The sequence below is a fragment of the Rhinoderma darwinii genome, chromosome 8 (genome assembly GCF_050947455.1).
Source record: "Rhinoderma darwinii isolate aRhiDar2 chromosome 8, aRhiDar2.hap1, whole genome shotgun sequence".
Taxonomy (NCBI): domain Eukaryota; kingdom Metazoa; phylum Chordata; class Amphibia; order Anura; family Rhinodermatidae; genus Rhinoderma; species Rhinoderma darwinii.
This window is the reverse complement of record NC_134694.1, coordinates 105,280,490-105,307,058: the sequence shown is the minus strand read 5'-3', so window position 1 is coordinate 105,307,058 and position 26,569 is coordinate 105,280,490. Positions and strand designations below refer to the sequence as shown.

Here is a 26,569-nt window from a genome sequence, read left to right as displayed (position 1 = left end):
TTTTATTTATTTTTTTCTGCAGCGGAATTTCTTCTAGTTTTAACGGAATTGCTGCAGATATATATATATATATATCATATTTTTCAGACTATAAGATTCGGTTTTTAGCTCCTTACTTAACCCCTTCCTGACCCGTGATGTGCCGACACATCATGGGGAGGGGATGATGTATGAAGCGCTGTTCCTGGCTGTTTAACTAGTTAAATGCCGCGGTCAATAGCTATTGACCGTGGCATTTATAGTGGTTTTCCCATGAAGGACATTTATGACATATCCACAGGATATCCAAAGAAGTAGTAGGACAACAGCACACGTCTTCAAATCATCAAAGTGGTTTTATTGTCAAGACATCCACAAACGACAAGCAACGTTTCGACCCATAGTCACTCACTATGGGTCGAAACGTTGCTTGTCGTTTGTGGATGTCTTGACAATAAAACCACTTTGATGATTTGAAGACGTGTGCTGTTGTCCTACTACTTCTTTGGATATACATCGTGCTGGAGTGGGTTTGCCTGGCTTGACAGCGTGCACCGCACCATACTCGGGACTAGTGCTGCTTCAAAAATCTCCTTTTTTCTGATATCCACAGGATATGTCATAAATCTCAGATGCGGGTCCCACCTCTGGAACCTGCATCTTTCTCTAGAACGGGGCCCCCTAAACCCCATTCTATCTTACCCGGCTCCGCTGTCTTCCGCCCTAATGATGACCCACCTCTGGGTGCATCTATGGGGGCATTATACTGTATGGTGGCAGCTATGGGGGCATTATACTGTATGGTGGAACCTAGAGGGCATTATACTGTGGGGGAGCTAGATGGCATTATACTGTGTGGACTGAATCGGGTGTGTACGGGCGGGGACTGGACGGGATTGGAGGCGCGGCTTAAATAAAAAAATTGCCGCGGCTCTCTACAGTTGTCCCTCTTTGATACTTGAAAGTTGGTAGAATAACAGAAATAAATAAAAAACATAAATAAATGCATGTGTGCAGTGCATGTTTATGTAAGTGTATAGTATGCATGTGTGCAGTACATGTGTATGTATGTGTGCATAGTAATAATATGTGTGCAGTGTATGTATGTATGTATGTGTGCAGTGTATGTATGTATGTATGTATGTGGGCAGTATATGTATGTGTGCAGTGTATGTATGTATGTGGGCAGTATATGTATGTGTGCAGTGTATGTATGTATGTATGTATGTATGGGTGCAGTGTATGTATGTGTGCTGGGCATATACATCCTATATTTGTCAACATTCTGAGGCTGGATTCACACGAGCATGTTTTGGTACGTAAAGGACGGAACGTATTTCGACTTCAAGTCCCAGACCAAACACACGCTAGGAGACCCTGCCTCGCTGCGGGACAACTGTCCCGTACTGTAATCATGTTTTCAGTATGGGACAGTAGTTCCACAGAGAGGCAGAGACTCCTAGCGTCGTACATCACTATGATGCTAGGAGCCCGGCTCCCTGCAGTGTGTTTGGTCTGGGACTTGAAGCCGAAATACGTTCAGTCCTTTACAGACCGAACATGCTCGTGTGAATCCAGCTTAAGGTTGACTTAATATGTTGCAGTCAAAATGCAGGTTTTGACATGAACCTTGGCAAAACCATACCATTTTTGCCAATATTTTTTCAAAATTGTGGTAAAATTACGCTTTTTTTTCCCCGTGGATCACCACAAAAACTGCGTTTTGATTGCGCCATGTGAAAAATCCTAGGAACACTTTTTTTGACTACTTATGGTGTGGGCAGTGTGGAATTTCTCCTTATTTTGCCTGACCCCAGCTACACTCCAAAATCAATAGGCCATGCTTTCAAATGCACAGTGGATGACAGCAGTCATTCAGAATACCCAGGGATATTGACTATTATAAGATATGTTGTTAAATTTCTATTCAGTCACCCAGTCCTCCCATTTTCTTATAGGGAAGGATCTGTACACTAGAGTTTCAAAGACGGTTGCCCAAAGACAGATAAATGTGCTGACGGCTGTCAATGAAGCATCTGCCTAGGTATGGCCACACTTAGGCAGTTACAGTAGGTTTCATAATTTAGGGTCATGTCTCTTGGGAGAGTGTCATGCCTTGTTTTTAGGTTCTGCTTTTTAGACCTTTTTATATTTTACTTTATACAGTATGTATCTTGCAATCAGCAAAAGTTTATAAAAGTAGCTACAATACGTATTTTGTTCTATTAAAAAACCATAAACACAACAATATATCTATCTGTGTTTAGGTGAAAATAGTAGACCTAATGGGGGCAATTTATTAAGACTGGTGTTTCCTACTATGAGCTGGAGTTGATTTGCGCTATAATATATGCTGGGTTTTCTATCATAAATTATAGTAAATGTATCAGGTTGCGGTGGCCTCGTCCCACTCTGCTCTAGCCACAGGCATAGAAAAAAAATAGAAAAGTCAAGTAAGTATAGTAAGTATGTAAGTATTTGCACAAAGTCAAAGCAAGTTTTTGAGCAAATGACAACTGTTCTATGACAGAAAACTGGTGTAGAGGGCTGTATAAAAATACACAGTTTCTGCATTTAGATATAAGAAGATTTCAGAAGTTTACGTGTATTGTGACACAAATTTATTTTTTCGTTTTTATGCTGACTGAACATCCACAATGTGTCAGTTTCTACAGCCTCCCCAAAGTACACAAGGGGGTGGATCTCTTAAAGGGTCGCCCCATCGTGTAAGGGATTGATAGCCTGTCACAAAATGCCAGCCTATATATTGATAAGACCCTGAGACCGTATGTGATGGCTCTTCCGTCCTATGTAAGGGATACGTATTGTGAAAACTGGAGAGTATCCAATGTAACACGAATGTCTGGCTGGCATCTTTAGATGTTGAGTCACCCTACAGCTCCATCCCGCATCAGCTGGTATGTAGGGCTGTGGAGTGCTTCCTGCGGTTGACTTATTGAGGTTTGTGCTTGAACACAACTATTTCCTATTTGATGGCAAATTCCTCCACCAGCTCAGAGGGGTCGCTGATACTCCAGTCGCACTCTATGTGTGGGAATACCATAAAGGTAATTCAGCAACTCTGAAACTTCAGGGTATTAAACAAATAAGATCCTCATATATGATCAGCATACCCGCATATATGATCACAATTAAAACCCCTTTTTTTGCATGACCTCAATGTCCCTCTTGGATAATTGCTACAGGGAACCATCCAAAGGATTTTACTAGTAGGGAACAGCGCCGCACCAAGGTTTCTCTTTAGGTATAGTTACCTAGAAATAGGTCAATATACCTATACCACCTTCTTCTATTATGGAAGAAGTGACCATGTATAGCGAGACTCGATAGTTAAACGCTATGAGGCAAAAATAGGCACATTATGCAAAGTCAGGATGCATCCATACCAGAAGTGACTCCGGAGGTGCTCTAGGTGGGATAACTAAGTATCATAGTAGATGTGATTATGTTTTGAGTCAGAGGTGAGCTTGTGGGTATGTGATGGACAAAGGTCTATTACACACACATTGGTTGTCACTATGTGTTTGATCTCTATTATGCGGTGGACCAACCGCTTGAAGTTCCCAAGGTTACCAGGAACGCTCTGAGTCGTTGCCATGTAGGGATTGGCTGTTTGAATGGAGGCTTGGCCCGTTCCGGGATGTCAGGCAGCTGAAGGTGGATTGTAGCCTTGCTTCAATGGCACAACCCAGTGGTAGGGACCTAGCTTTTATATAGCCGGCGTCTCCTTGGCGTGTGTGCGGCCAATTAACTAGTCGTGCACACGCCGGGGAGATATAGGAGCACGAAACAAGTGCTCACCGGCAAATAGGTGTTGTTATGTGTGACCCCCTGATGACGCACCAAAACATATTGAGTGCTGACACGCATGTGGAGACTTGGATTAGTGGTAGTGGAGCAGGAGCATATTAGATAAAAAGGGAGCCTGGGTGTGCATGCAAAGTGGATGTACACAGAACAGAGACACCCAATATCTCCCTCCTGATCCCATCTGCCTATACCGGTTTAGGTAATTTGCTTGAGAATCTGTTTTTTAAGTGCAATACTTTAATAAAATTTATTTTAATCGTTTTACCAGGCAGCGAATTTATTTATGGACAGGGCATAAAAAAATAAAAAATAAATAATGGGTTCACGTATACTAAACTAGTTCTTAAGGAGGCACAACCTGAGTATTTGTTTCTTCTGCTGCCCGATTGCAAGCCAGTGAATACATTCTGACCTCCAGGCCTGTTTATATGTCCTTTGCAAATGATTGTGCAGTTTTTGCTGTAACTTTTTGTAACCTAGAGTTAAATCCTTTCACTTGCCAGTTTATTGTTTCAACACATTAGAATTATGAAATAACAAAATCAAGGATAACAAACTTGTAACTAGAGAACATTTTCCACAAAGATCAAACGGTCACTAGTAAATGGAATTTCCTAATTTGTCCACTTTATTCAAGTTAGTAAAACTTATGTTGAGAATTTTTATAGTTGTTGGGTTTTTTCTGAAGATGGGTGTGTTTTCCAGTTCTCTCTGCTAGGATTCAAACCTGATTGGCCCAAAAATATGTATGGAAATATGAATCATAAATGTGGCACTATGAATGGACTCTTAAAAGGTGTGCATAGACAGCGAAGGGTCTACACCTACCACTAACAACCAAAAAGGGTGTTACCTAGTAACCTGTCTGCCGGTAAGACCGTGCCTACTGTAAAGCTGATCAAACACATTGGATCAAATTTAGCCGAATCCCACCGATTTTAGGAAATTATCTAATGTGTATTAAGGCAATCCTACAACATCTGCCATCAGGGGAAATATGGATTGCGCAGGTTGGATCTCAAAATACCTGACCTTTTGATCCCCCAGCAGATAATCCACTGCCCAAGATGGTTGGCTGTGGCATGTTTTACCCCTGCCCATTGATAAGTATGCAAATTAGCTCTCTTAGGAAGGAAGAAAACTCTCTCTTGTGCCACGTATAGGTAACTGTCCTGTGAGTCTATGTCCGATCCATTAAAGATCCTTGAACCATGACTAGGGATATCAGCCAAACCAGAGACACCTATCTGTAGACTGAGTTTTCCCTCCTCACTAGTACAAAGTAGGGTACTGGTTCGCTGGGTGGTTTCAAGGCTTTAATTTGTCGGGGGTTGGACATTGAGTGTGTTGTGGTTAGGTGAGCGCCTTTGACATAATTAACAATCAATACAACCCTACACGTAACTCATGTTTATAGAGTTCCAATTTTTTAGTTTAAAATTTAGGAGAAGAACAAGTAAATGCAAATACTCACATTTCCTCACTGTATCACCATTGTCTTTTTTAGGTGTGTAATAATAACCTAAGAGTTCTAAGTTCCTACATACTCCTTGTTCTGTTTAGACCTATGGGTGGAAAACCTTTCCAAGGCTGGATGCATGAAGACATGTAATGCTGCCTTACCGAGAGAAAAGTATATTATTTTCTCTGTATATATACATTTATTTTCTCTATATGTTTTACCTGCCTGAGGAAGACGCCAGTCCGGCGTTGAAACGCGTAGCATCTGTCTTATACCTTGCTTTTACTTAATAAACCAACTGTTCATTTAGAACCAAGCAGCGCCCACGAATTCCCTTTTTTTTTTTGCTTTTATGCATTTTCTATTATATAAATATTGACACTCAAAGAAACACCTGGCCTTGCTAGGGTTTCTCTATATACTTTAAAACATCCATTTAATGGGGGAAATGTAGTATTACATGGCAGTAATTCAGAGGAATGGCCGTCCATGAATATGTGGATGGTCCAAGTCCACCAGAGCAAGAGCCACTGTTAGCTAGTGGCTCTCCACTTTGACTCATGGACGGGTCCTCTCCTCTATGATCATGTTTCCCGGTTGTACACTTGAACATAAGAGAAGCAGGTAAGACGGGTAAGAAAATGTTAAATATCTAAGTGACGTTGCTTCTAGATGAGGTTCATGAACTAAAAATGTCCAACAATTCTAAAAAGCCAATGACTATCAGTGTGAATATGGTAAAAATGTGGGCAGTATTAAGTGTTCTTCCATCAGTCAATATACACACTACTACCCCCTCTGCTTACAGTTACGCAAACCCTTACATTATGTGGTTAAATACTTTTTGTGGGAGGAACGTATTTTATTCAACCTGAGATCAAATGTAATTATTTCTATTGAAGGAGGAGGAGACGGACGAGTATCAATGTACTGTACATGTCACCAGTAACATTGTCTAAGGGCATTTATTCTACAACTGGCTGCTTCTTATATAATCCCTACATAATAATCACCACAACCCAAGAGACATTTCTGCTGCTTCAGGTAAGAACCTTTCCTCGTTTCATGTGGTGGGCAATTAATATCGCACAAAATAGTCATAATAGTATATAAATAGTCATATATTCAATTATATTACACTATATTATATCATACTATATAAGGTTTAGACAGTTGTGAATTTTGTTACATGCGGATCATGTTGCAGATTTCCGCAGATCTCACCCTCAAGTGAATGAGGTTTTGAAAAACCCAATTCCCATATATTATACTGTACCTTGCTTGCAACAAATCCACCAAGTCAGGACATGGCCTTATACTATACTAATCAATAATATACTTCGGGGCGGACACAGACAGCATAGGGCCCCTGTACAAGGTTTGGTCCCTATGGGTCCCTTGCTCTCTAAATTCATAACGTAAAGCACCCCCTTTTTTTAACAGTCTATTAATTGAGAGCTACGAAATTCATTAGCTTACCCACTTACATGCAATCTAGCAGACAGTAGGATGTTGCATTTAAGGGGCCAGTGGTCCCATTTATATACTGGGGCCCTGTGCACCTGCACAGGTTGCAGAACTGTTATGCTATATTATACTAAACTATATAATACTATACTGTACTATATTGTATTATATTATACAGTAGTATACTATAAAATATAATTTATTATACGATACAATATAGTTTAGTATAATATTGTATTATAGAATATTATACTAAAATTAAGTTATACTTTATTATATTAAAATAGAACTTATCAAGGAATAATTGGATGTACAATAATAAAAATATATTTTTATTTTCACTGAATAAAGGTTAAAGGGAGTCTGTCACCAGAACTTGATTTTGAACTAGCAGTATGCTAATAGTTCATGCTAAACTGATTTTAAATGTTTTCCTTGTTCCCCAGGGTTCCTGCTTTGCATTAAAAACACTTTTATTACGTTTATGCAAATTAGCATTTCGGTGCAACAAGGGCGTCTCCGTTGCACCAAAATGCTAGCGCATCATTGCCCTGTTTAACCCCCTCGTCTCTCCCTGCTTGATGTGATTGGCCTTGCCCCGTAGTATAGCGCGGGCCTGCATCTTAGTCAGCACATGCGCAGTATAAACAGTGGACATATTGTTTATACTGCTCATGCGCCGACTAAGATGTAGGACCGCACGCGCGTTCACTACACTACGGGGCCAGGCCCATGTCAATCACATACAGCAGGGAGACACAGGGGGGGGGGTTTAACAGAGCAATGACGCGTTAACATTTTGCTGCAACGGAGACGCACTCGTTGCACCGAAATGCTAATTTGCATAAACTTAATAAAAGGGTTTTTAATGCAAAGCAGGAACCCTGGGGGAAAAAGGAAAACACATTTAAAATGAGGTTAGCATGAACTATATTAGAATACTGCTAGTTCAAAACGAAGTTCTGGTGACGGACTCCCTTTAAAGTACTAGTACACTGTTTTTAATGTTTTAAATCTTTGGACCATACATTAAACTAAAGAGTTGGGGTAATCTCTTTGTAGTCTCTATTTTTAGGTCAGGGGACCCACTTAAAAGAGCTTTGTCGTGGCAGGTTGGTTTACACAATTTGATCAAAATGTGCGCTAAGAGTCACTTTTGTAAGTAAACGTAGAAGTAATGCAAATTTTTATATATATATATATGTGTGTGTGTGCGTGTGCGTGTGTATTACGTAGTCTTTGCATTTGCAGAGTGCTGTTGCAGTATTTTATTTTTTTTCTTATTTGCAGTCAGTGTACTGTATACTGTTTATACATTAAACTTAATATTAAAACTCTATGTAGTTTGCAGCTACCAGTGGACGGTAAAGACAACCAGAAATGTATTTAATTCTCTGCCAATGCAGGACATTTGGAGCTCTGTATCAAAAAAATTCAAAAACTCCAACGGCTATAAAGATATATTAAGAAATTATTTAGCACAGCATATAGGACCTAAAATGACCCGGTGTCAAAACGTAGATATTCACTTTAACATATTGAACATTATGCTTGGTATATATGTAACATATTACATTATTCTGTGTCTTCTGGCAGTATGGAGTGGTCCAGCACCCTTCTTGTTCTTTTCCTCTTCTTCCTGACTTGTATCATCCTGAATTACATGAAGATCTTCAAAGAGAAGGCAACACTTCCTCCAGGACCTATGCCCCTTCCATTGCTGGGAAATCTTCTTCAGATTAACATGAGTGACATCGTCAGCACACTTATGAAGGTGAGAGTTATTTGTGGGGTGAAGAGAACATAATAGTAAAAATGTGACTACATAATATAATCTATGGAAAGATAGTCCTAGTAACATTATATATGTCATTTTCATGCTAGGTCAGAGCCATTTGTGGAGACACATATAAATGGTCGATAAAGGACACAAATTCTGTTGCCACATGGCATTTTTTAAAGTGGTTTTATGGGGCTCTCTGTTATAGAAAACTCATTTTCTGATACCCTATTGAGGAATAAGAGTCATAATCCCCCATTTAGGACCCTCATTAATTAGCTAGAGCAGAAAGTGTCTTCAAAGACCATCTCCCACTCTGGAGGACCCAGTGAGTCCATGGATTACACGGACTGTCAATTTATTTCAATGGGAATTGTGTAATACTTGATTTCCGTGGTGGCACTGCAGGATTTCCCCACAGATGGGGATCCCAACAACAAGACACAGAGTGATCAGTGTATAAATGAGAGCCCCGTCTAAACAATAGGGATTACCAAAGCAGACAACCGCAGTCAACCCCTGTAAAACCTCGGTCTCATAATCACAGGTGTCCAAATTGACAACCATTTCTACTATACATCTGAAAGGCTTAATGACTGATACCTAATACAAGTATTCTGTATAGGTATTTACATGTAATATCCCCAATAACTACTATTATACACTAAGATATATGATCTGGATGCAAAAAAAAACAAACCCTAAAGCAGATTGTAAGCATTAAATGTCTGAAATTTAAGCAATAGCGAAATTTAATATGTTTTCACCATGTAGGTTACCCATTATTTTGAGGTTTTGTAATTATTTAGGCATTATATGGATAGAGCAAAACACAATAGGTTGTTATATTCCATCTTTGGTAGTTATAATGCTGAAAACATCATTGTTGTGTCGAGCGACTGGGTGGAGACCATTGCGTGCAATCACCATTTCACGTATTGGTATTTTAAGCCCATAATAATCTACTAGTCATGTACTAAGCCTTAAAAAGAATGTCGGCATTGCCATGAATATAAATCCCGTCCATCACTCAAAGGAAGGCTCATTACGTTATCCCAGTCCCTGTGTAAAAGTAGAAGAATCAGTCAGAGAAATATGTGTATCAGTAGGCTGAGCCAAATCAAGACAGGTGAAAGCCCTTGGGCAAAAATTTGGTTGGGGCCCTCTCTATAGTAGCAGTGTTGTATAAGGCATGGATAACTTATCTTGGCCATACACATTGGATAATTGTCGCCAGATCCCACCAATATCAACAAGAATTGATGTTAGTTTAATATGAATAAGGGCAACCTAACTGTGCCCGGTGCCTGCTGTTGGAGACACAAGGTTTGGTATATTAGTAAAACCCGCATAATCCTCTCTTCTGCCACCGTATTTAAACTTGGATATTGTTGGAGGTGCACTTTAAATCTTTTCAAACTCCAATGTTATGTCTCATTGCTGGAAGTGTCTGGAAAGGACTGTGGGAATTGGGTGGTGGAGGCTCCTGGGCTATTGCCCCTTTTGCCCTATTTGTAGGTTACACTTTTCTGCAGTAATTGTCAATTTTGATCCGTTTTTCTTTGTGCCACCATGTTTACAAATCAATTACTTGGTAATTTCTGGGCTAGTGGCACATATAAATGAGGAAGGGTCCATAGCAAAGATCAAAAAGGCCCCCCTATTATGGTCCTGAGGGGCTGTGTTTCCACCTCCAAACCATGTTCTAACAATGGACTAGGACACCTTTCTCTCCAAGGTCCCCATGGCAGCCACATGGTCTTTTTTAATAGAATGTATGCCCAGGCCAAATGTGACCATGTAGCGTGTTTTCCGACTGTACCTCTTGTGGAGAGAATTTTAAACCAAAAGAAATAGGAACAGAATTGACGTGTGTGTGTATGTGTGTGTGTGTGTGTGTGTGTGTGTGTGTGTCCGTGTGTGTGTGTGTATATATATATATATATATATATATATTTGTTTTACTTTCTATAGCTGAAAGATAAATATGGACCGGTGTATACCCTATACTTTGGACCGAAACCAGGAGTTGTCATATGTGGCTTTAAAGCAATTAAGGAGGCCTTGATTGACCAAAATGATGTGTTTGGTGATAGAGGAGACTATCCTGTTTTCCTTAACTTTATAGGGGATCATGGTAAGGTTACGATTTCTTCTTGACTAAGTTATAATGTGGGCGAGGTTAGGGGGTGCTGGGAATGATTTCATGTATCTGATGAAGTTTCTCTTTAATGATGGTCTTTTACCACCATAGATATCGCATTTACCAATGGTGAGAGCTGGAAGATTCGCCGGCGATTTGCTATGATGACACTGAGAAACTTTGGCATGGGGAAAAGAAGTATAGAGGAGAGGATACTGGAGGAGGCACAATACCTCATAAAGGAGTTTAAGAGAACAAAGGGTAAGGCTATATAAACATTTGGAAAGGACATCAAACTGTTTTTTTTGGCTCTTCATCAAATATATGGTTACTACTGTGGTTTTGGTCAAGTGGTGCCTCTCCGCCAATGAGGTTGTGAGGTATCCTAATTTGCATAGATCTCCAGATATTAAACTGGTGCTCCAAACATCGGGTGCGGGTATTTTTCTTGTGTACAATAGCACTTGCTGAGTTGTTTCCTTTAGCACATATAAGAGATGCTCGTATTTTAAGTCGTCTGACCTGGTCACAGATTACATTAGTCAACAGACACTTTCCTAACCGATTACCACCGTTCCTATAATGCAGTGAGATAGGGCGTTTATCTAAAATTTGATAACTGTACGATGTCTGGTGAAAAGATTGCATTTCCCATAATGCAAATCACAAGAGAAAGCTGTGTGCAGTCATTGAGCCAGCAAGGAATGCTGTGAGATTTAAGCTCTGGAGCCTTCAGAATTGTGAATGAAGCTTCAGACTGTAATACATGCTGTGACTCGGGGTGAGTACAAGATATGTAATGTATTGAAAAGGTCACAAAAATGTTATGTAGATTCATTCTATTTGTAAACTGTAACATGATATATGATCTTTTGTTTAATTAACGGGCAACTACTGTTTCTTTGTGACCTTTGTTGCTTAGGATCTCCAGTAAATCCTACTGTATACTTGGCTCGTACAGTCTCCAATGTGATCTGCTCCATAGTCTATGGGAATCGCTTTGATTATGAGGACAAGAAACTGGCAGCCATAACTAGCAGCATCTACAACAACTTCTGTATCATGAGCAGCATGTGGGGGACAGTGAGTAGTAAAAGATGATCTCTGTTCTGATATACAATAAATTCCATAGTCTAGCAACTGTAAACTCAGAAAACCTTAGTTCCAGTGCAGAGGTCAGCAACACATGGCATCCATTTGAGGAAAATCTCTGGTAGTCCAATGCTTGGATCCTGTAAGGTAGCACATGGAGTCCCTATGGATCTGTTTTATGGAGCCATAGGCACTCCCTATGCCGCTACATGTATCAGGAACTGAATTTACTTGGACTTGAACTCTGGACTCCCTAGTCATACTTTGCAGCCTTAACCACTATGCTAGACACTTGCTTTTTCGAGCTTTGCCCAGTCATCTGTTTTCTGCACCTAGTGATTAGTTAATGGATTGCACTTAGGGCTTATTCACACGAACGTATAATACGGCTGTGCTACGCGCGTGTAAATCACGCGCGTCGCACGGACCTATGTTACTGAATGGGGCCGTTCAGACTGTCAGTGAATTTCACAGCGTATGTGCGCTGCGTGAAACGCACGACATGTCCTATATTTGGCGGTGCTTCGCGCTGCATGCACCCATTAAGTCAATGGGTGCGTGCAAATCTCGCTCGGCCCACGGAAGCACTTCCGGGTGCCGCACGTGATTCGCGCAACAGTAGTAAAATGAATGAATACAGAAAAGCACCACGTGCTTTTCAGTTTACAAACATAAAAACTGTGTCATAATGATGCCGGCTGCGCGAAAATCACGCAGCCGCGCATCATATGCTGATGACACACGGACCTTTTGCACGTGCAAAACTCACACGCTCATGTGAATCCGGCCTCACTTTGTGGCCAGTCACAGTTATTGCCCTATATTAAGCCACAACCTAGTACTTCTTGTGCCTGATTATTCTGGCTTGTCAGTATTCCAGCTTTCCTGTACTTATCTACTATTACTCACATTGTGCAGCATACCCTGCATTACGTCTGACTATGGCTGATCTCCGTGCGGTGCCAACATGAATTTAGAGGCACACAGAGGTATAATACAGGTCCATAGATTTCTATGGCTCTCATATTATAGATCCTTAATAAGGTCGTGTGCATGAGAATGTCTGGAGGAAACACTCAGCATATCAAAGCTCTGGCTGCAGATCTTCCAAAAACGTTGTTAAAAAGTAAGATTTTGCTGGTTACCTGTAATGGTTGATAATACAGTACTTTCCATTATCTGCTACCCGCCTGCTTCCAAAACTGCCAGATAATGGAATTGTTAATATATAAGCGCTGGAAAGATATAGAGACTAATATGTTGGTCAAAGTGGCCATGTTAACTGTGCACAGTTTGTTCTCTTAATCCCTAAATAGGTTATCTTTCTTTGGGACCTCCACTGATCCGGAGTACAAGCTGGTCCTGGTCCCAACTATCAAAGTTGGCCATGAATGTGAAGTCAATTATTGTGAATGGGAGTTCTAAAAACCTCAGAGAATTTGGCTTAAATAACAGCTTTGAATATAGAAGAGGCTGGACGCAGCCCGCAGGGATTAAGGGAGGCCGACATGACCGTCCTGGTAGGGAAAGGGTTACTTAGGTGAGGGAGAGTTGGTAGGAGCTGGAGGAGGGACGGGGAGGAGTTAAGGGGGACGGGGGGGCTGTTCTGCGCTTCCCGCTGTTTCTCGGCATTGAGCCGGAAGCAGCGGGAGGAGTAACACAAGAACAGTAAGCTCCCCCGTTGCCCGTGCTTTTAGTGATGGCAGAGGCCTTAATGTTGGAGCGGCTGCGTGCCGCTGCTGTGCACCACGGTCCCGGATGGCTAGAGGAGACCGTGGCTGCCATAACGAGGATCCCGGACGCCGTTTCGCCACGTCGGGCACGGCGTTCGGGGTCTGTTGCAAAGGACAGGCTCCCCTCCCCCGGCCCCCTCACGAGCATGGCTATGGCGGCGGGGGGGGGAGTCGGCAACAACCGCTCCTGCGCTGGGCGGGCAGAGAGCGTTGCCAGGGGTGACGGCGACGCAGGCCGGGTCGACCCGTCCCTCTCGGCGGTCCCGACCTCCAGAGCGCCTCAGCCCGGAGGCAGTCCCGCGGACACGGCGTCGCAGGGGAAGCCCGATCCCGGACGCTGCAGGCCAGGCAGCTGGGAGGACCGCCCCTTCCCAGGCCCTGCGTCCTGGCAGGAATCCCAGGCCGCGACGGGGTCCGGCGGTAAGCAGGGAGTCGCAGGCTGGGCTCCCTGTCACCCCTCCCCCATCAGATGGAAGATGTGGAGTACAAGGTACGGCCGCCCCGCATGGTGATGTTCCGGCCAGGGGGCAGGCTTCGTCAGGATCGTCTAGACGGACGCCTAGATCTGCAGCGACGTCGAGGCAACAGGTCCGGTCGGAAGTCTGGGTCCCGGCGGTCAGGCGGCAGGTTGCCGGCCCATCGGTCAGCGCGTCCTCATCCCCGTTCCGAAGATGTCGTTGGGATGGACAGTCGTCGGCGAGAGAAGAATTGGAGGAAGGTGAACTGGACGCGTATCGTCGAGGTCAGGATGGTCCGGCTGACGGGAACACAGCGCCTGTGCAGCCCGGTGAGTGTATAACTCCATCATTGTCTTATCCAGCGATTTTTATGTCGGGTGTCGGCGGGGGGGCTGCTAGCATTGGATCGGGGGCCGATAGTGGCGTGGGCGGACGCGACGGAGCGGGTTTGGCAGACTTAGTGGGTTGCTTACGGGAGCTGGTGGGGCGCCTGGACAGGGCCGCGGCGCCGGTAGTAGCGGAAGTGTCCCCTGCGGTAGTTTGGGAAGGCCCCAGGGACGTGGGATCGTTACAGGCGCGTCCGGTGGCGGCGGTTAGAGAGGCGGTCGCGGTGTCGGTACAGACCGAGGCGCAGAAGGACGGCGATCAAGTGCGTATTGATGATCGTGCTCGGGGGGAGGTGTACGTTTGTTTTGAAGGTCCGTTGGGGGCGCATTTAAAGCAGGAGGTGCGCGAGCGGATCTGGAAGGACGAATATGTTGAAATTTTTTCTCTCTTGCCGCTCGCTAAATTTAATTTGGATAAGAGCAAGCGGGATGAGAGTAAAAAGGACGAGGAGGAACGGCGGCGGTATAGGCTTATCCCGCAGACGTTCGTTAATTGGTCGCAGGCGTTCGCCATATTGGCTAGTGTGATAGGGGAAAAGGCGCCGGAAAATTGTTCGGCGTTGTTTTGTTATTTTGATGCTATTGGGGAGGCTCATAGGGCGTATGGGGGGCAAGCGTGGCTGCGATACGATGAGCAATTCCGTCAGCGGAAGGCGGTTCGGCCGGCGATTCGGTGGGACCAGAAGGATATTGCTCTCTGGTTACGGGTTACGGCCCCGGTTAGGCAGTCCTTTCCCGGGAGCGCCGGCCAGGGAGGCCAGTCTAGTCAGGTTGGACAAAGCGGCGGGGGAAAGGCGGGGTTTTGCTGGCAATTTAATGAAGGTCAGTGCAAGTTCGGGGCCACGTGCAAGTTCAAGCACGTGTGTTCCGAGTGTAATGGTGCATCACACGGGGCGGAAAAATGTCTGCGAAGAAAGAGGTCAGGTAACCAGCACGCGGCTGGTCAAGGGGGTGTCGCCGGTGAGGGTGGAAAAGATGGCCCCTTATCTAAATGAGTATCCGGATAGGGCGGCGGCTAAGTTGCTTTATGAAGGGTTTTGTGTTGGTTTTGTTATTCCTCCGCCTCCTTATGAGGTTCCGGTTACGCGGAGGAATTTAAAATCGGCTTACTTGCATGCAAAAGTCGTGTCGGAAAAGTTGTTAAAAGAAGTTTCGTTGGGCCGCATGTCGGGGCCGTTTGTTGAGTCGCCGGTAAAAGATTTAGTTGTGTCCCCTTTGGGTATTGTCCCTAAACGCGAGCCCGGAAAATTTCGTTTGATTCAACATTTATCGTATCCCAAGGGTTCGTCGGTAAATGACGGGATTGATCACGAGTTGTGCTCTGTAGTTTATACCTCATTCGATAAGGCGGTGGGGTTAGTGCGGGCTGCGGGTCCTGGGGCGCTGCTGGCAAAAACTGACATCGAGGCGGCGTTCAGGTTGTTGCCGGTCCATCCAGAAAGCCAACGGCTGTTGGGTTGTTTTTGGAATGGGGCTTTTTACGTGGATCGGTGCCTTCCGATGGGGTGTTCCCTTTCTTGTGCATACTTCGAGGCGTTTAGTAGCTTCGTGGAGTGGGTAACGAGGGGAGTATCCGGGGTCGATTCGTTGATCCATTACTTGGATGATTTTTTGTGCGTTGGCCCGGGGGGTTCGCCGGTTTGCGGTAATTTGCTTCATGCTCTACAGAAGGTGGCGAGGGAGTTTGGGATTCCTTTGGCGCCGGAAAAAACGGAGGGCCCGGTAGCGACGATTTGTTTTTTGGGCATCGAAATAGACTCGGTGGCAATGGAGTGTCGTCTCCCGGCGGATAAGTTGGGTGCGTTGAGGCTGGAGGTTCGACGGGCTTGTAGAATGAAGAAAATGGCGCTGAGGGAGCTTCAGTCGCTGCTGGGGAAGTTGAATTTCGCCTGCCGGATTATGCCGATGGGGAGGGTGTTTGGTAGGAGGTTGGCGGCGGCAACGGCGGGAGTGCGTGCGCCGCATCATTTTGTGCGGCTCAAGGAGGAGCACCGAGCTGATCTTCAGGTTTGGGATGACTTCTTGGGCCAGTACAATGGTCGCTCGCTATGGATGGCCCCAGCGCAGGATACGAGTGATTTGAATATTTTCACGGATGCGGCTGGGGCGGGTGGTTTTGGAGCTTACGGGGGAGGTCCGTGGTGCGCAGGTCAATGGCCGGCTAGCTGGGTGCCCAGTGGACTCACGCGGAATCTGGCCCTGCTCGAGCTGTTTCCCATCGTGGTGGCGGCTACCATTTGGGGGGACAGGCTCAGGGATAAGAAGGTCCGTTTTTACTGCGACAACATGGGGGTGGTGCTTGCCATTAATAACATCACGGCGTCCTCTCCTCCGGTAGTTCAATTGTTGCGACATTTAGTGTTGGTGTGTTTGTCGTTGAACGCGTGGGTGGTGGCGGTGCATGTCCCGGGTGTACGGAATTGTATCGCTGATGCTCTTTCTCGCTCGCAGTGGGACCGGTTTCGGCAATTGGCACCGGGAGCGGAACGTCTTGGTTTGGCTTGTCCGGAGCATCTTTGGGATCTGGTCTCGGTCCCGTAGAACAATTGGTACAAAGGTCTTTGGCGCGCACGACGTGGAGTGCTCATGCTGCTTGTTGGAGGCAGTGGGAGGAGTGGGTAAGAGAGTTGGGTGACGTCAATACGGATAGAGACAGGTTGGTGGCACTTTTGTACTGGTTAGGGGACGCCTGGGAGGCGGGGTTGTCAGTGGCGAAGGTGAACCGGTTCATATCTGCGGTGGCGTTTGGGTTTAAGTTGCGGGGCTTTCAGGATGTATCGAAGGAATTTCTGGTATCGCAGGCTTGGAAGGGGTTGCGCCCCGGGGTTGGTTATGTGCCCAGTAGAGTGCATGCGGGGTTTTACGCCAAACAGGGGGTCTCCAGATTTGCCTTTGTTACGTCATGTGGACGGGTCGTTTTTGTCCAGGTTTCAGTTTGGAGCTGTATTTAAAAAATGTTTGATGGCGGTTGGTGTCGCGGCAGGCTCATATTCATCTCATTACTTCAGGATTGGCGCAGCAACAGAAGCGGGGCGCTGGGGGTTGGATGATGAGGGGGTGAGGCGTAATGGTCGTTGGGAGTCCAACAGGTTTAAGTCCTATGTCCGCCCCCATATGTTATGAATTTTGCTGTTAACGCTATACAAATGTTATATGGTGGTGCCTAATTGTTTTTCCGTTTCAGATTCGCCTCCGTGTTTGGTGTGGTTGATGGGTCATTCTTACGTGCACTGGGGGGCTTTGAGGGCGGACGTCCGCCCGAATGGTCGCCAGTTGCGCATTCCGCGACAGGATGCGGTTGTGCATTGGCTGGGTTTTAGAGGTATGTCGTGGAGCAGGGTGTTGGCGGAATTCCAGACATATGCTCGGCTTGATAGGGTTCCGGAGGTCTTAGTGTTGCACGTGGGTGGGAATGACTTAGGAGTCCGCCCCTTTCGTGAGTTGGTGCGGGATATCAAACATGATATGTTGTGTTTGTGGGTATCTTATCCCAAGTTGGTGATAGTGTGGTCGGACATAGTCCCAAGAAAGCATTGGCGGTTAGCTAGATCTGTGGAGAGAGTCAATAAGGCTCGCATTAAAGTTAATCGGGCGGTGTCCCGTTTTGTGGCAAAAAACGGGGGCATTTGCGTGAGGCATAGGGATTTGGAGTCAGGAGTGGGGAATTTCTGGAGGAGTGACGGGGTTCATCTGACCGAGGTTGGCATTGATCTTTGGAGCTTGGCGATAGCAGAAGGAATAGAAAGGGCGGTGGTGGTGTGGAGGAACTCACAGGCTTAAGGTGGTCAAGGCCTGTTTCGCTGTGGCGGGGGGAGTCCTTGAGGCCAGTCAGTACAAAATGGTGGGGGGGTCGCATCGGGGGTATGCGTCCCCCAAAAAAGGTACATGGTTGAAGACTTCATCGGGTGGTATCCCTTTGAAGTGGTCTTCTGGTAGAAGGTATATCACTTGAAGGCTTCATCGGGTGTTATCCCTTTGAAGTGGACTTCTAGTGGTCGGTATATCACTTGAGGGCTTCATCGGGTGTTATCCCCTTGAAGTGGACTTCTGGTGGTCGGTATATCACTTGAGGGCTTCATCGGGTGTTATCCCCTTGAAGTGGACTTCTAGTGGTTGGAGCCATCTGCAGAGGTGAACGGTGCTTCCGAGCTGGTTTACGGCTGGAGGTAATTGGTGGTTTGCAGATGGCTAATTCGGTGTGTTCTTAAAAAGGAACATCTGAAGGGGCTTCAAGGACTTCCTCTGCTCGGGTTAATGTTAACGTTAAATTGTTATTTACGATTCTGACCCATGTTGGGTCATGTGAATTATTAGGAGGAATTCTATGGCGGATTCCTAACTAGTTATCCGAATGTTTCGGATTTAAATTGTTTTTATAAAACTGTGAAATTAATAAACGGCTGCTGTGGCCATTTCACATCCAACCTCGGTGTCACGTGTCTTTACTAAAATGGGGGTGGGGGGATAGGATGATCTAAGGTTAACGCACGACTCTACCTAGGCAGGTCAAGAAGAGGCTGGACGCAGCCCGCAGGGATTAAGGGAGGCCGACATGACCGTCCTGGTAGGGAAAGGGTTACTTAGGTGAGGGAGAGTTGGTAGGAGCTGGAGGAGGGACGGGGAGGAGTTAAGGGGGACGGGGGGGCTGTTCTGCGCTTCCCGCTGTTTCTCGGCATTGAGCCGGAAGCAGCGGGAGGAGTAACACAAGAACAGTAAGCTCCCACCCTCCCGCCCTTGGTTTTGTTACTCCTTAGGTCTTATGTACGTCCGTCTATGAGCGTTGTGTTTTATTTGTGTGCTTATTTAACATGTTTTTCTTTTTTCCGGAGTAGGTTCTGTTGTCATGGCAGCTGGCGGGGGGAGTCCTTGAGGCCAGTCAGTACAAAATGGTGGGGGGGTCGCATCGGGGGTATGCGTCCCCCAAAAAAGGTACATGGTTGAAGACTTCATCGGGTGGTATCCCTTTGAAGTGGTCTTCTGGTAGAAGGTATATCACTTGAAGGCTTCATCGGGTGTTATCCCTTTGAAGTGGACTTCTAGTGGTCGGTATATCACTTGAGGGCTTCATCGGGTGTTATCCCCTTGAAGTGGACTTCTGGTGGTCGGTATATCACTTGAGGGCTTCATCGGGTGTTATCCCCTTGAAGTGGACTTCTAGTGGTTGGAGCCATCTGCAGAGGTGAACGGTGCTTCCGAGCTGGTTTACGGCTGGAGGTAATTGGTGGTTTGCAGATGGCTAATTCGGTGTGTTCTTAAAAAGGAACATCTGAAGGGGCTTCAAGGACTTCCTCTGCTCGGGTTAATGTTAACGTTAAATTGTTATTTACGATTCTGACCCATGTTGGGTCATGTGAATTATTAGGAGGAATTCTATGGCGGATTCCTAACTAGTTATCCGAATGTTTCGGATTTAAATTGTTTTTATAAAACTGTGAAATTAATAAACGGCTGCTGTGGCCATTTCACATCCAACCTCGGTGTCACGTGTCTTTACTAAAATGGGGGTGGGGGGATAGGATGATCTAAGGTTAACGCACGACTCTACCTAGGCAGGTCAAGAGATAGTTAAGTTTCATTTATGGACAAGACCTTATATAATGTTGAACATATAATGAACTCTGGGGTGGAAAAGCCGGGGTTGACAACTGCAATTTTGGGAGCCACAATAATGGCTAGATGACATCAAGTAGCCTCATAATAGCATGGAAGCATATAAATTCTCTGTTATTCAATAACGCCCCTGAATTGATCCAAATTGTAGTGCCCAGAGCAGACTGCATACACTTTAGGGAAACATACACTAGGGCCATCTGTATAGTGGTGCCACCTTGCAAATATTCTACATTGCAGTATCCATATAGTCGTGTACCAGTAAGAGCACTGAAAAAATATCCACAAAATTTCCAGATATAAAACTATCCATAAAATTGTACCAGCCGCACATAGATTACAGTGCCCACACATGTGCCAGACATAGTGGCGCTATAATACAAACACCCGAAACAGGAGGTACTAATACACCTATGCCATTTTTTATTATTTTTTTTGCAACACTTGAGTATATTTTCCACTAGATTTGTTAACATTGTGGCGCTTGGAGACTACATCCTTAGGCAGGTACTCCCCAACCTTTACAGGTTGGTCCACATTTTAAAGGTCACTCCAGGGGCCCCATAACAACCACATATTCTGTCTCTATGGCACATAATGCTCTTGATTCTCCACAATTGGCACAAGCATCATAAGATTAAGATACATGATACGTGCAGACAGCAATAAGGGAAAAATTTCACTAAAAGAAGAATTTACCTATATATTTTTTGTCTTAGCTCTACAACATGTATCCAGAGTTTATGGAATATGTGCCAGGCCCACATAAGAAAATAAAGAGAAATTTTCAAGATATCTATGACATCTCAGACGAATTTATCAAGCATCATGAGAAGACACTTGATCCAAAAAATCCTCGAGATTATATAGACTGCTTTCTCATCAAGATGATGGAGGTAAAAATATCCAAGGCTAAAATCAAGATAATCTATTACCTATCTATAGATAATAATAATAATAATAATAATAATAATAATAATAATAATAATAATAATAATAATAATAATAATTTCATCATAATGTAAGAAGATTTTCTAGATCTTGTTTCTTCATTTTTAAAAAAAGATATTCATGGTTATCAAGTTGAAAGACCAGAAAGTCATAAAACCAGGACCCTGATTTGAATTTATTCATCATGACTTATTTTCTTAAACTGTTGAATTATAAAGGTTATTCTCTGGTTTAGAAAACCCATTTTCAAATACCCTATCCAAAGGTTATTCTCATCATGTATATTTATGGCATATCCGCAGGATTTGCCACAAATGCTTAATAGGTTCGGATCTCAACTCTGAGACTCCTCTATGTAGAGAATGGGGGTCCCGCTACTTGCTGCTTTCATTCCTCTTTACATAACTCCCGCACTCTTCAAATGCCTCCATTGACTTCTATGGACAGAGCGGCCAGACTGAATCGGCAAACAGGGTTACGGGATCCCCTTTCTCCGAATTGTTGAGGATACAGATGTGGAACCCATACCTATCCTGTGGACATGCCATAAATGTTCATAATAGGAAACCCCTAAGGGGCTTTTCTGGTCTACTTTATCATGCTGATTGCATCCATAAATAGAACACAGATGACAGGGAGGAATGTGACAATGCCATCATGGTGGCCTATGAGGGTGGGGGTGGGCTAAGAACTACGGAGATATTTGGACAATCTCTTTTTGTTAGAAGGGTCCCCCCCAGAATCACACAATTTCTATTAAAGACATTGGGAAGTCCATGTAATGCATTGGGTCCTCCATTGGGAGAGATTGTAGCCGCTCTGCACTCTGGCTAATAGATGAGAGTTCAAAATGGGGGACTTTCCAGTCACTGAAAAATCCATAAAGATCTCTTCATCGTGGAAAAACAAAGTACGGTTTTTGCAGAGTGAGATTAGAAATCAGTCATATCAATCGAAAACTGTTGTCCAAATGGCAATGTGTGACCCATTTTCAGCACTGGCTTGTATACATGTCTGAGCCTTGTGTCTACAGAAAATCATATTTTTGTAGCCTTTATAGAAAAGAAGCAAAACTCATTTTCTGTGAATTCCGGGTAATGTAATAGTTTTATATGCTTAGGAAATGGATAACCCAGACACTGCCTTCTACAGAAAAAGTTTGCCAAGAACCATTCAAAATCTGGTCTTTGGTGGAACTGAGACTGTCAGTACTACTCTGCGGTATGGAATCCTGATCCTTATGAAATATCCAGAGATAGCAGGTGAATTCAAATTGTCTATTTAGCCTTTTATTAATTGTAAACTGGAGCTAGAATAAAGTGGAAGCGGCGCTAAGAAGACCAAGTGCCACTTCGTCTCCTGCTCAGCTTTCTCCGGAGGTTATTTGGTCACCCCACTATAAGCAATGGCCTTGCAGCCAGTTGGAGAAGGTGGAGTGGACAGGACACAAAGTGGCATGATGCTTTCCTAGGGATGCTCTAGTGATCAGCAATGATCACAGTGGTCAGAGTCCTGCCATTCTGCATAGTCAAGACATTAATTTTTGTTTTGAGAAAACCGTGTGGGGAAAAAACTGTTTCCACTGTGTATCTAAAGTAAATGAAACTATTATTTCAAACCGCTAGCTGTTTTTTTTTTTTTTAAAAGACATTTTTATATAGGGTAGTTTAGGGGTCAGTGATAGTTGTGTAAAATTACTTGTGGCCTATTTGCTAATATCCCGTATCTCTGGTGGTTAATATTGATATGCATTATCCATGGTGGTCTATATTGATTTTGGGTTAATATTGAATATTTTTAAGGTCAGGAGTCGTTTCGGGGTAGACAGCAAAGTGGTTTAGGATAGTGAAGGAGTTAATAATGGTGGTATAAGGCAGGAAGTGTACCTATAATGTAATGTGATTAAGATAGATACAAAATTCTTTATAGGGTCAGATCTTTCGAAAACTTCAGCTTTTTTCACTAAGCCATTAAACAGTCACTAATCCTTCAACAAACTTAATTAAAGACAAATGCCTCTTTCGCCACTTATCAGGCACTTTTTCCTCTACCCCTGCCTCCTTCACTCATCATTCTCCATTTACTGCTAAAATCTATCTTGAGAGATTAAACTGTTTATCAGCTCACTGAGGGATCGGTTTACAGCTCCCCATAGAAGTCTATGGAGTGAGGAGGGAGCAGAAGCAAAGTGAGAGAAACACAGAGGCTGCTGCAGCTTCTAGTAAGTGTTATATCTCACTCCAGTGCTGGATTCACAGCTACACTGCTCATTACTGTTGTATAATGTCCTCCATGCTGCTGCTGCTGCTACTTCTAGGTGTGTGATAGAGATAGGAAAGCAGGATTCACCTCTATGTGTGCTCTGTATGGCAGACATGATGGCAGTTAGGTTCCGCCCACTAGCTCATGGAAAACTGAGAATTAGAAATAGAGCCTGCAGAGGGGAAAACGGCCAAAGAAAATGCAGAGTACAAGTCATATAATGGCCAGAAATAGTGTTATTCCTCATGTGTACACATATGACCGCTTAATCTGAAGTGTCACCAGAAAGGTTGGGTACACTTTGTTAAATTATAAAATAATGTCTACCTTCATCCACCACTAGGAGGGGCTTATGGCATACCTAAGTATTATTGATTTTGAAGTATTATTAGTATATAGTGAGCTCGTAAGCTCCTACTAGTGGTGGCTGCAGGCAGACAGAATTGTATCATTTTTCATCTGTCTAGGCAGTGGATGTGAAGCTCTCTCAGAAAAAAAAAGATATTCAAAAATTACAAAATTCAGCACAAATCTTTGGGAGAATATAAAACACAAAATGGTATTCGAGGGTGGCACAAAGGAAGCAAGAAATAAAATATCAACGATTCCAAAGGGGGTCTATATTACTTAGCAATGTACCCAACTATATATATGGCCCTCATATCCCATTATACAATCATGTGATAACATTCTTCTTCACCTTGGTCCAGAGATAATTCAAAAGGAAATTGACTGTGTTGTGGGACGAGATAGAAGCCCATCTATAGCAGACCGGAATAAGATGCCCTATACCGAGGCAACTATCCATGAATTCATGAGAATCTGTGATATTATACCAGTCAGTCTTCCTCACAGCACATCAAAAGATACAGTTTTCAGAGGATTCTTCATCCCAAAGGTTTGTGACCATCTATTAAACGATTATTTTTGATTGAATATGATACATCTGATGCATTTGGAAAATCAATGGAGAATAGACTTTTAAAAGATTCCCTGTCTCCTTAAATTCATTAATCTTCCATTAAAAGTGTATTTCGGTTTCAGAAAATAAGTTATTTATGTCTAATAAAAAGTTATACAATTTTACATTATACTTTTTGTATCAATTCCTCGTGTTTTTTCTAGATCTCTGCTTGCAGTCAGTGAATGTGAATCTTCATTGCTTGTTTTAACTGTATAAAAATCTGCACGGCTCATTACGTGACACAGCTTGGATAACTGTGCTGTAACTGTAACAAGTTGTGCACCTGTGTGATCACCACATGACCAGGACAGAATGTTTTTATCCACTGGAGGTGAACAATGAAGGATCCCTATCACTGACTGAAGCAGAGATTTTGAAGGCTGTGAGAAATTAATACAAAAGGTACAGTATATTGGTATATTGGACTCTCCTCGAAGAGCTATGTGCTGTCTATAGAAAGGATATATCCTTTATACGACATACCTAGGTTAACTTTCTTGATACATTATATACGTCTTATAGGGCACATATGTCACCCCACTACTGACCTCTGTTCATTACGATCCGGAATATTATGCGGAACCAAACAAGTTCAACCCAAATAATTTTTTAGATGATAAAGGTCTTTTTAAGAAGAATGATGCTCACATGCCCTTTGGAGCTGGTAAGTAGACCTTGTTCGCTCTCTGTATGTCTTGGCCTCTATCCATTGTAATGTCATGAGAAATTATTAGTTTGAATAGTTTAAAACTGGAGCAATGCTCTTACAGACATTGAGATGGGAGCAGACCTTCCCTCAGCTGAATTCAGTGCATTTAGCAAGACTGAGAATAGGCAAATCCCTAAATCGGTGCATACACATGATATAACTGTCGGCTTGTTTGTCCGGGGGTACATGTGTATTTCAATAGTGAGAGAAAAGGATGCCTAATCCCTCTTTTCCTGACATTTGACATTGGGAGACAGTCCAAGACCTCCATACACATGAGATCATCAGTCGATCCTGCTGAAATCAATTCGAGGTCAGCTCTACCAATAAATTAAAAAATAACCAACTACTAACTGTAGTATCCTGCTCTTCCTTAGCCATGTTCTATTCCATATTACAATCCAAACCCTTAAAAAAAGGGGTTTTATGTGGGTTACTGAAGGCAACCATCTTATCTTCCGCTCCTTCCACACCAATGCATGTGAGACAAAACTTTTAGGAAAAGCGGTGAGACTTGTCTGGGAGGCAGAAAAAAATCCTATACTGCTTGATGGCAAATAAGCTCAGGCCCAACATTTTATCTAAGCTACACCCCTGATTTTACCTAGAGCTTGCAGACTGCCAAATAGGTGTATTTTTTTCCATTTAAACGCATCTGACAGCTCTTCTATCTGAGGGTAATATAGGATAGAGAGAGAGATGCTGAGCTTGGATATATAGGGGTTTCTATGATGTGATTTAGTATTTTCATATAAGAAGCTGATTAAATGCCAAGGACTCATAGAGAAAGCCTGTGAGTCCTGCTTCTCCCGCCCACACACCGTGATTGACAGGTTTTCACGTATGAAATTGACAGCTCCCTATGAATGCAATCATTCTGTATGGGCGGGAGAAGCACGACTCTAAGGACTCTTAGTTTTATTGTTCCTTTAATTTCTATTTCTGGCTACACAAGCTAAAAATGTACCATCTGTTAATAATGTCTCCCTTTCTCTGGCCAGGAAAGCGAATATGTCTGGGGGAGAGTCTGGCCCGGATGGAGCTCTTTCTCTTCTTCACATCTTTGATGCAAAATTTCACCTTTAAACCGACCGTTGCAAAAGATGAATTAGATATCAGACCTACAGGGACCGGTCTTGGGAGTGTCCCTCCAAAGTACAAGTGCTGTATTATACCCCGTTAGTCTCCAGGTCTCTTAAAGTCTAAGAATGATTGCTAAACTTTGTCATTCAATCTTTTTTTTTTTAAAACAAAACTCTGATTTATCAAATAAAGTATTATCCATTGAAAAATGAATCTAAATATTTAACGCATTTGCAAAAGGACTGAACACAAACCAAACATAGGGGGTTCTTTGGCCTATGGACAGATGACTAACAGGTTTGGTTTCACAGAGGGGCTGATTGAGAAGGTAAAGTGGCCCTGAAAAAATGTAAAAGTGGCCTCATGCTGTGGGTGGATCCAAATTGGCAGCAGGCGGGGCTAACCCAAGTAGTTCAGGGTCAACAAATTTTGAGCCATATCCACATTGGTTGGGTCAATGCAAAAATACATTGGTAGGCGGAGCCTGCTGCGATGTTAATGCACAGGGAATGGCACTGGTAACAGGGCCAATGCAACAGAGCAGTAGGCAGAATAGACTAACAAGTAGCTGATACCATAGGAAAGAAGAAAACCTGGACCGCACATCCACTATGCTATACTTGATCGAAATTTATAAACCTGAGGTTCTTAGTTTACAT

At 43.6% G+C, this 26,569-nt stretch overlaps 1 protein-coding gene across 4 annotated transcripts in view; it reads left to right on the top strand.

The window, feature by feature from the left end:
• The window catches only part of LOC142659718 (cytochrome P450 2F1-like), a 34,242-nt gene extending 8,123 nt beyond the window's left edge, over positions 1–26,119 (top strand). The window contains exons 2-12 of one of the 4 annotated variants that reach the window (XM_075836129.1): positions 6,175–6,316; positions 7,815–7,851; positions 8,336–8,513; positions 10,494–10,656; positions 10,774–10,923; positions 11,585–11,745; positions 20,661–20,837; positions 22,013–22,154; positions 23,865–24,052; positions 24,641–24,782; positions 25,829–26,119. In XM_075836129.1, coding sequence (XP_075692244.1) covers positions 8,337–8,513; positions 10,494–10,656; positions 10,774–10,923; positions 11,585–11,745; positions 20,661–20,837; positions 22,013–22,154; positions 23,865–24,052; positions 24,641–24,782; positions 25,829–26,010 — 1,482 coding nt within the window. In that variant the 5' untranslated portion in view covers positions 6,175–6,316; positions 7,815–7,851; position 8,336 and the 3' untranslated portion in view covers positions 26,011–26,119. Of the gene's footprint in view, positions 1–1,937; positions 2,024–6,174; positions 6,317–7,814; positions 7,898–8,335; positions 8,514–10,493; positions 10,657–10,773; positions 10,924–11,584; positions 11,746–20,660; positions 20,838–22,012; positions 22,155–23,864; positions 24,053–24,640; positions 24,783–25,828 lie in introns of all 4 variants that reach the window. The other 3 variants (XM_075836128.1, XM_075836126.1, XM_075836125.1) reach the window with 3 other exon arrangements.
• Positions 26,120–26,569: the final 450 nt, after the last annotated feature.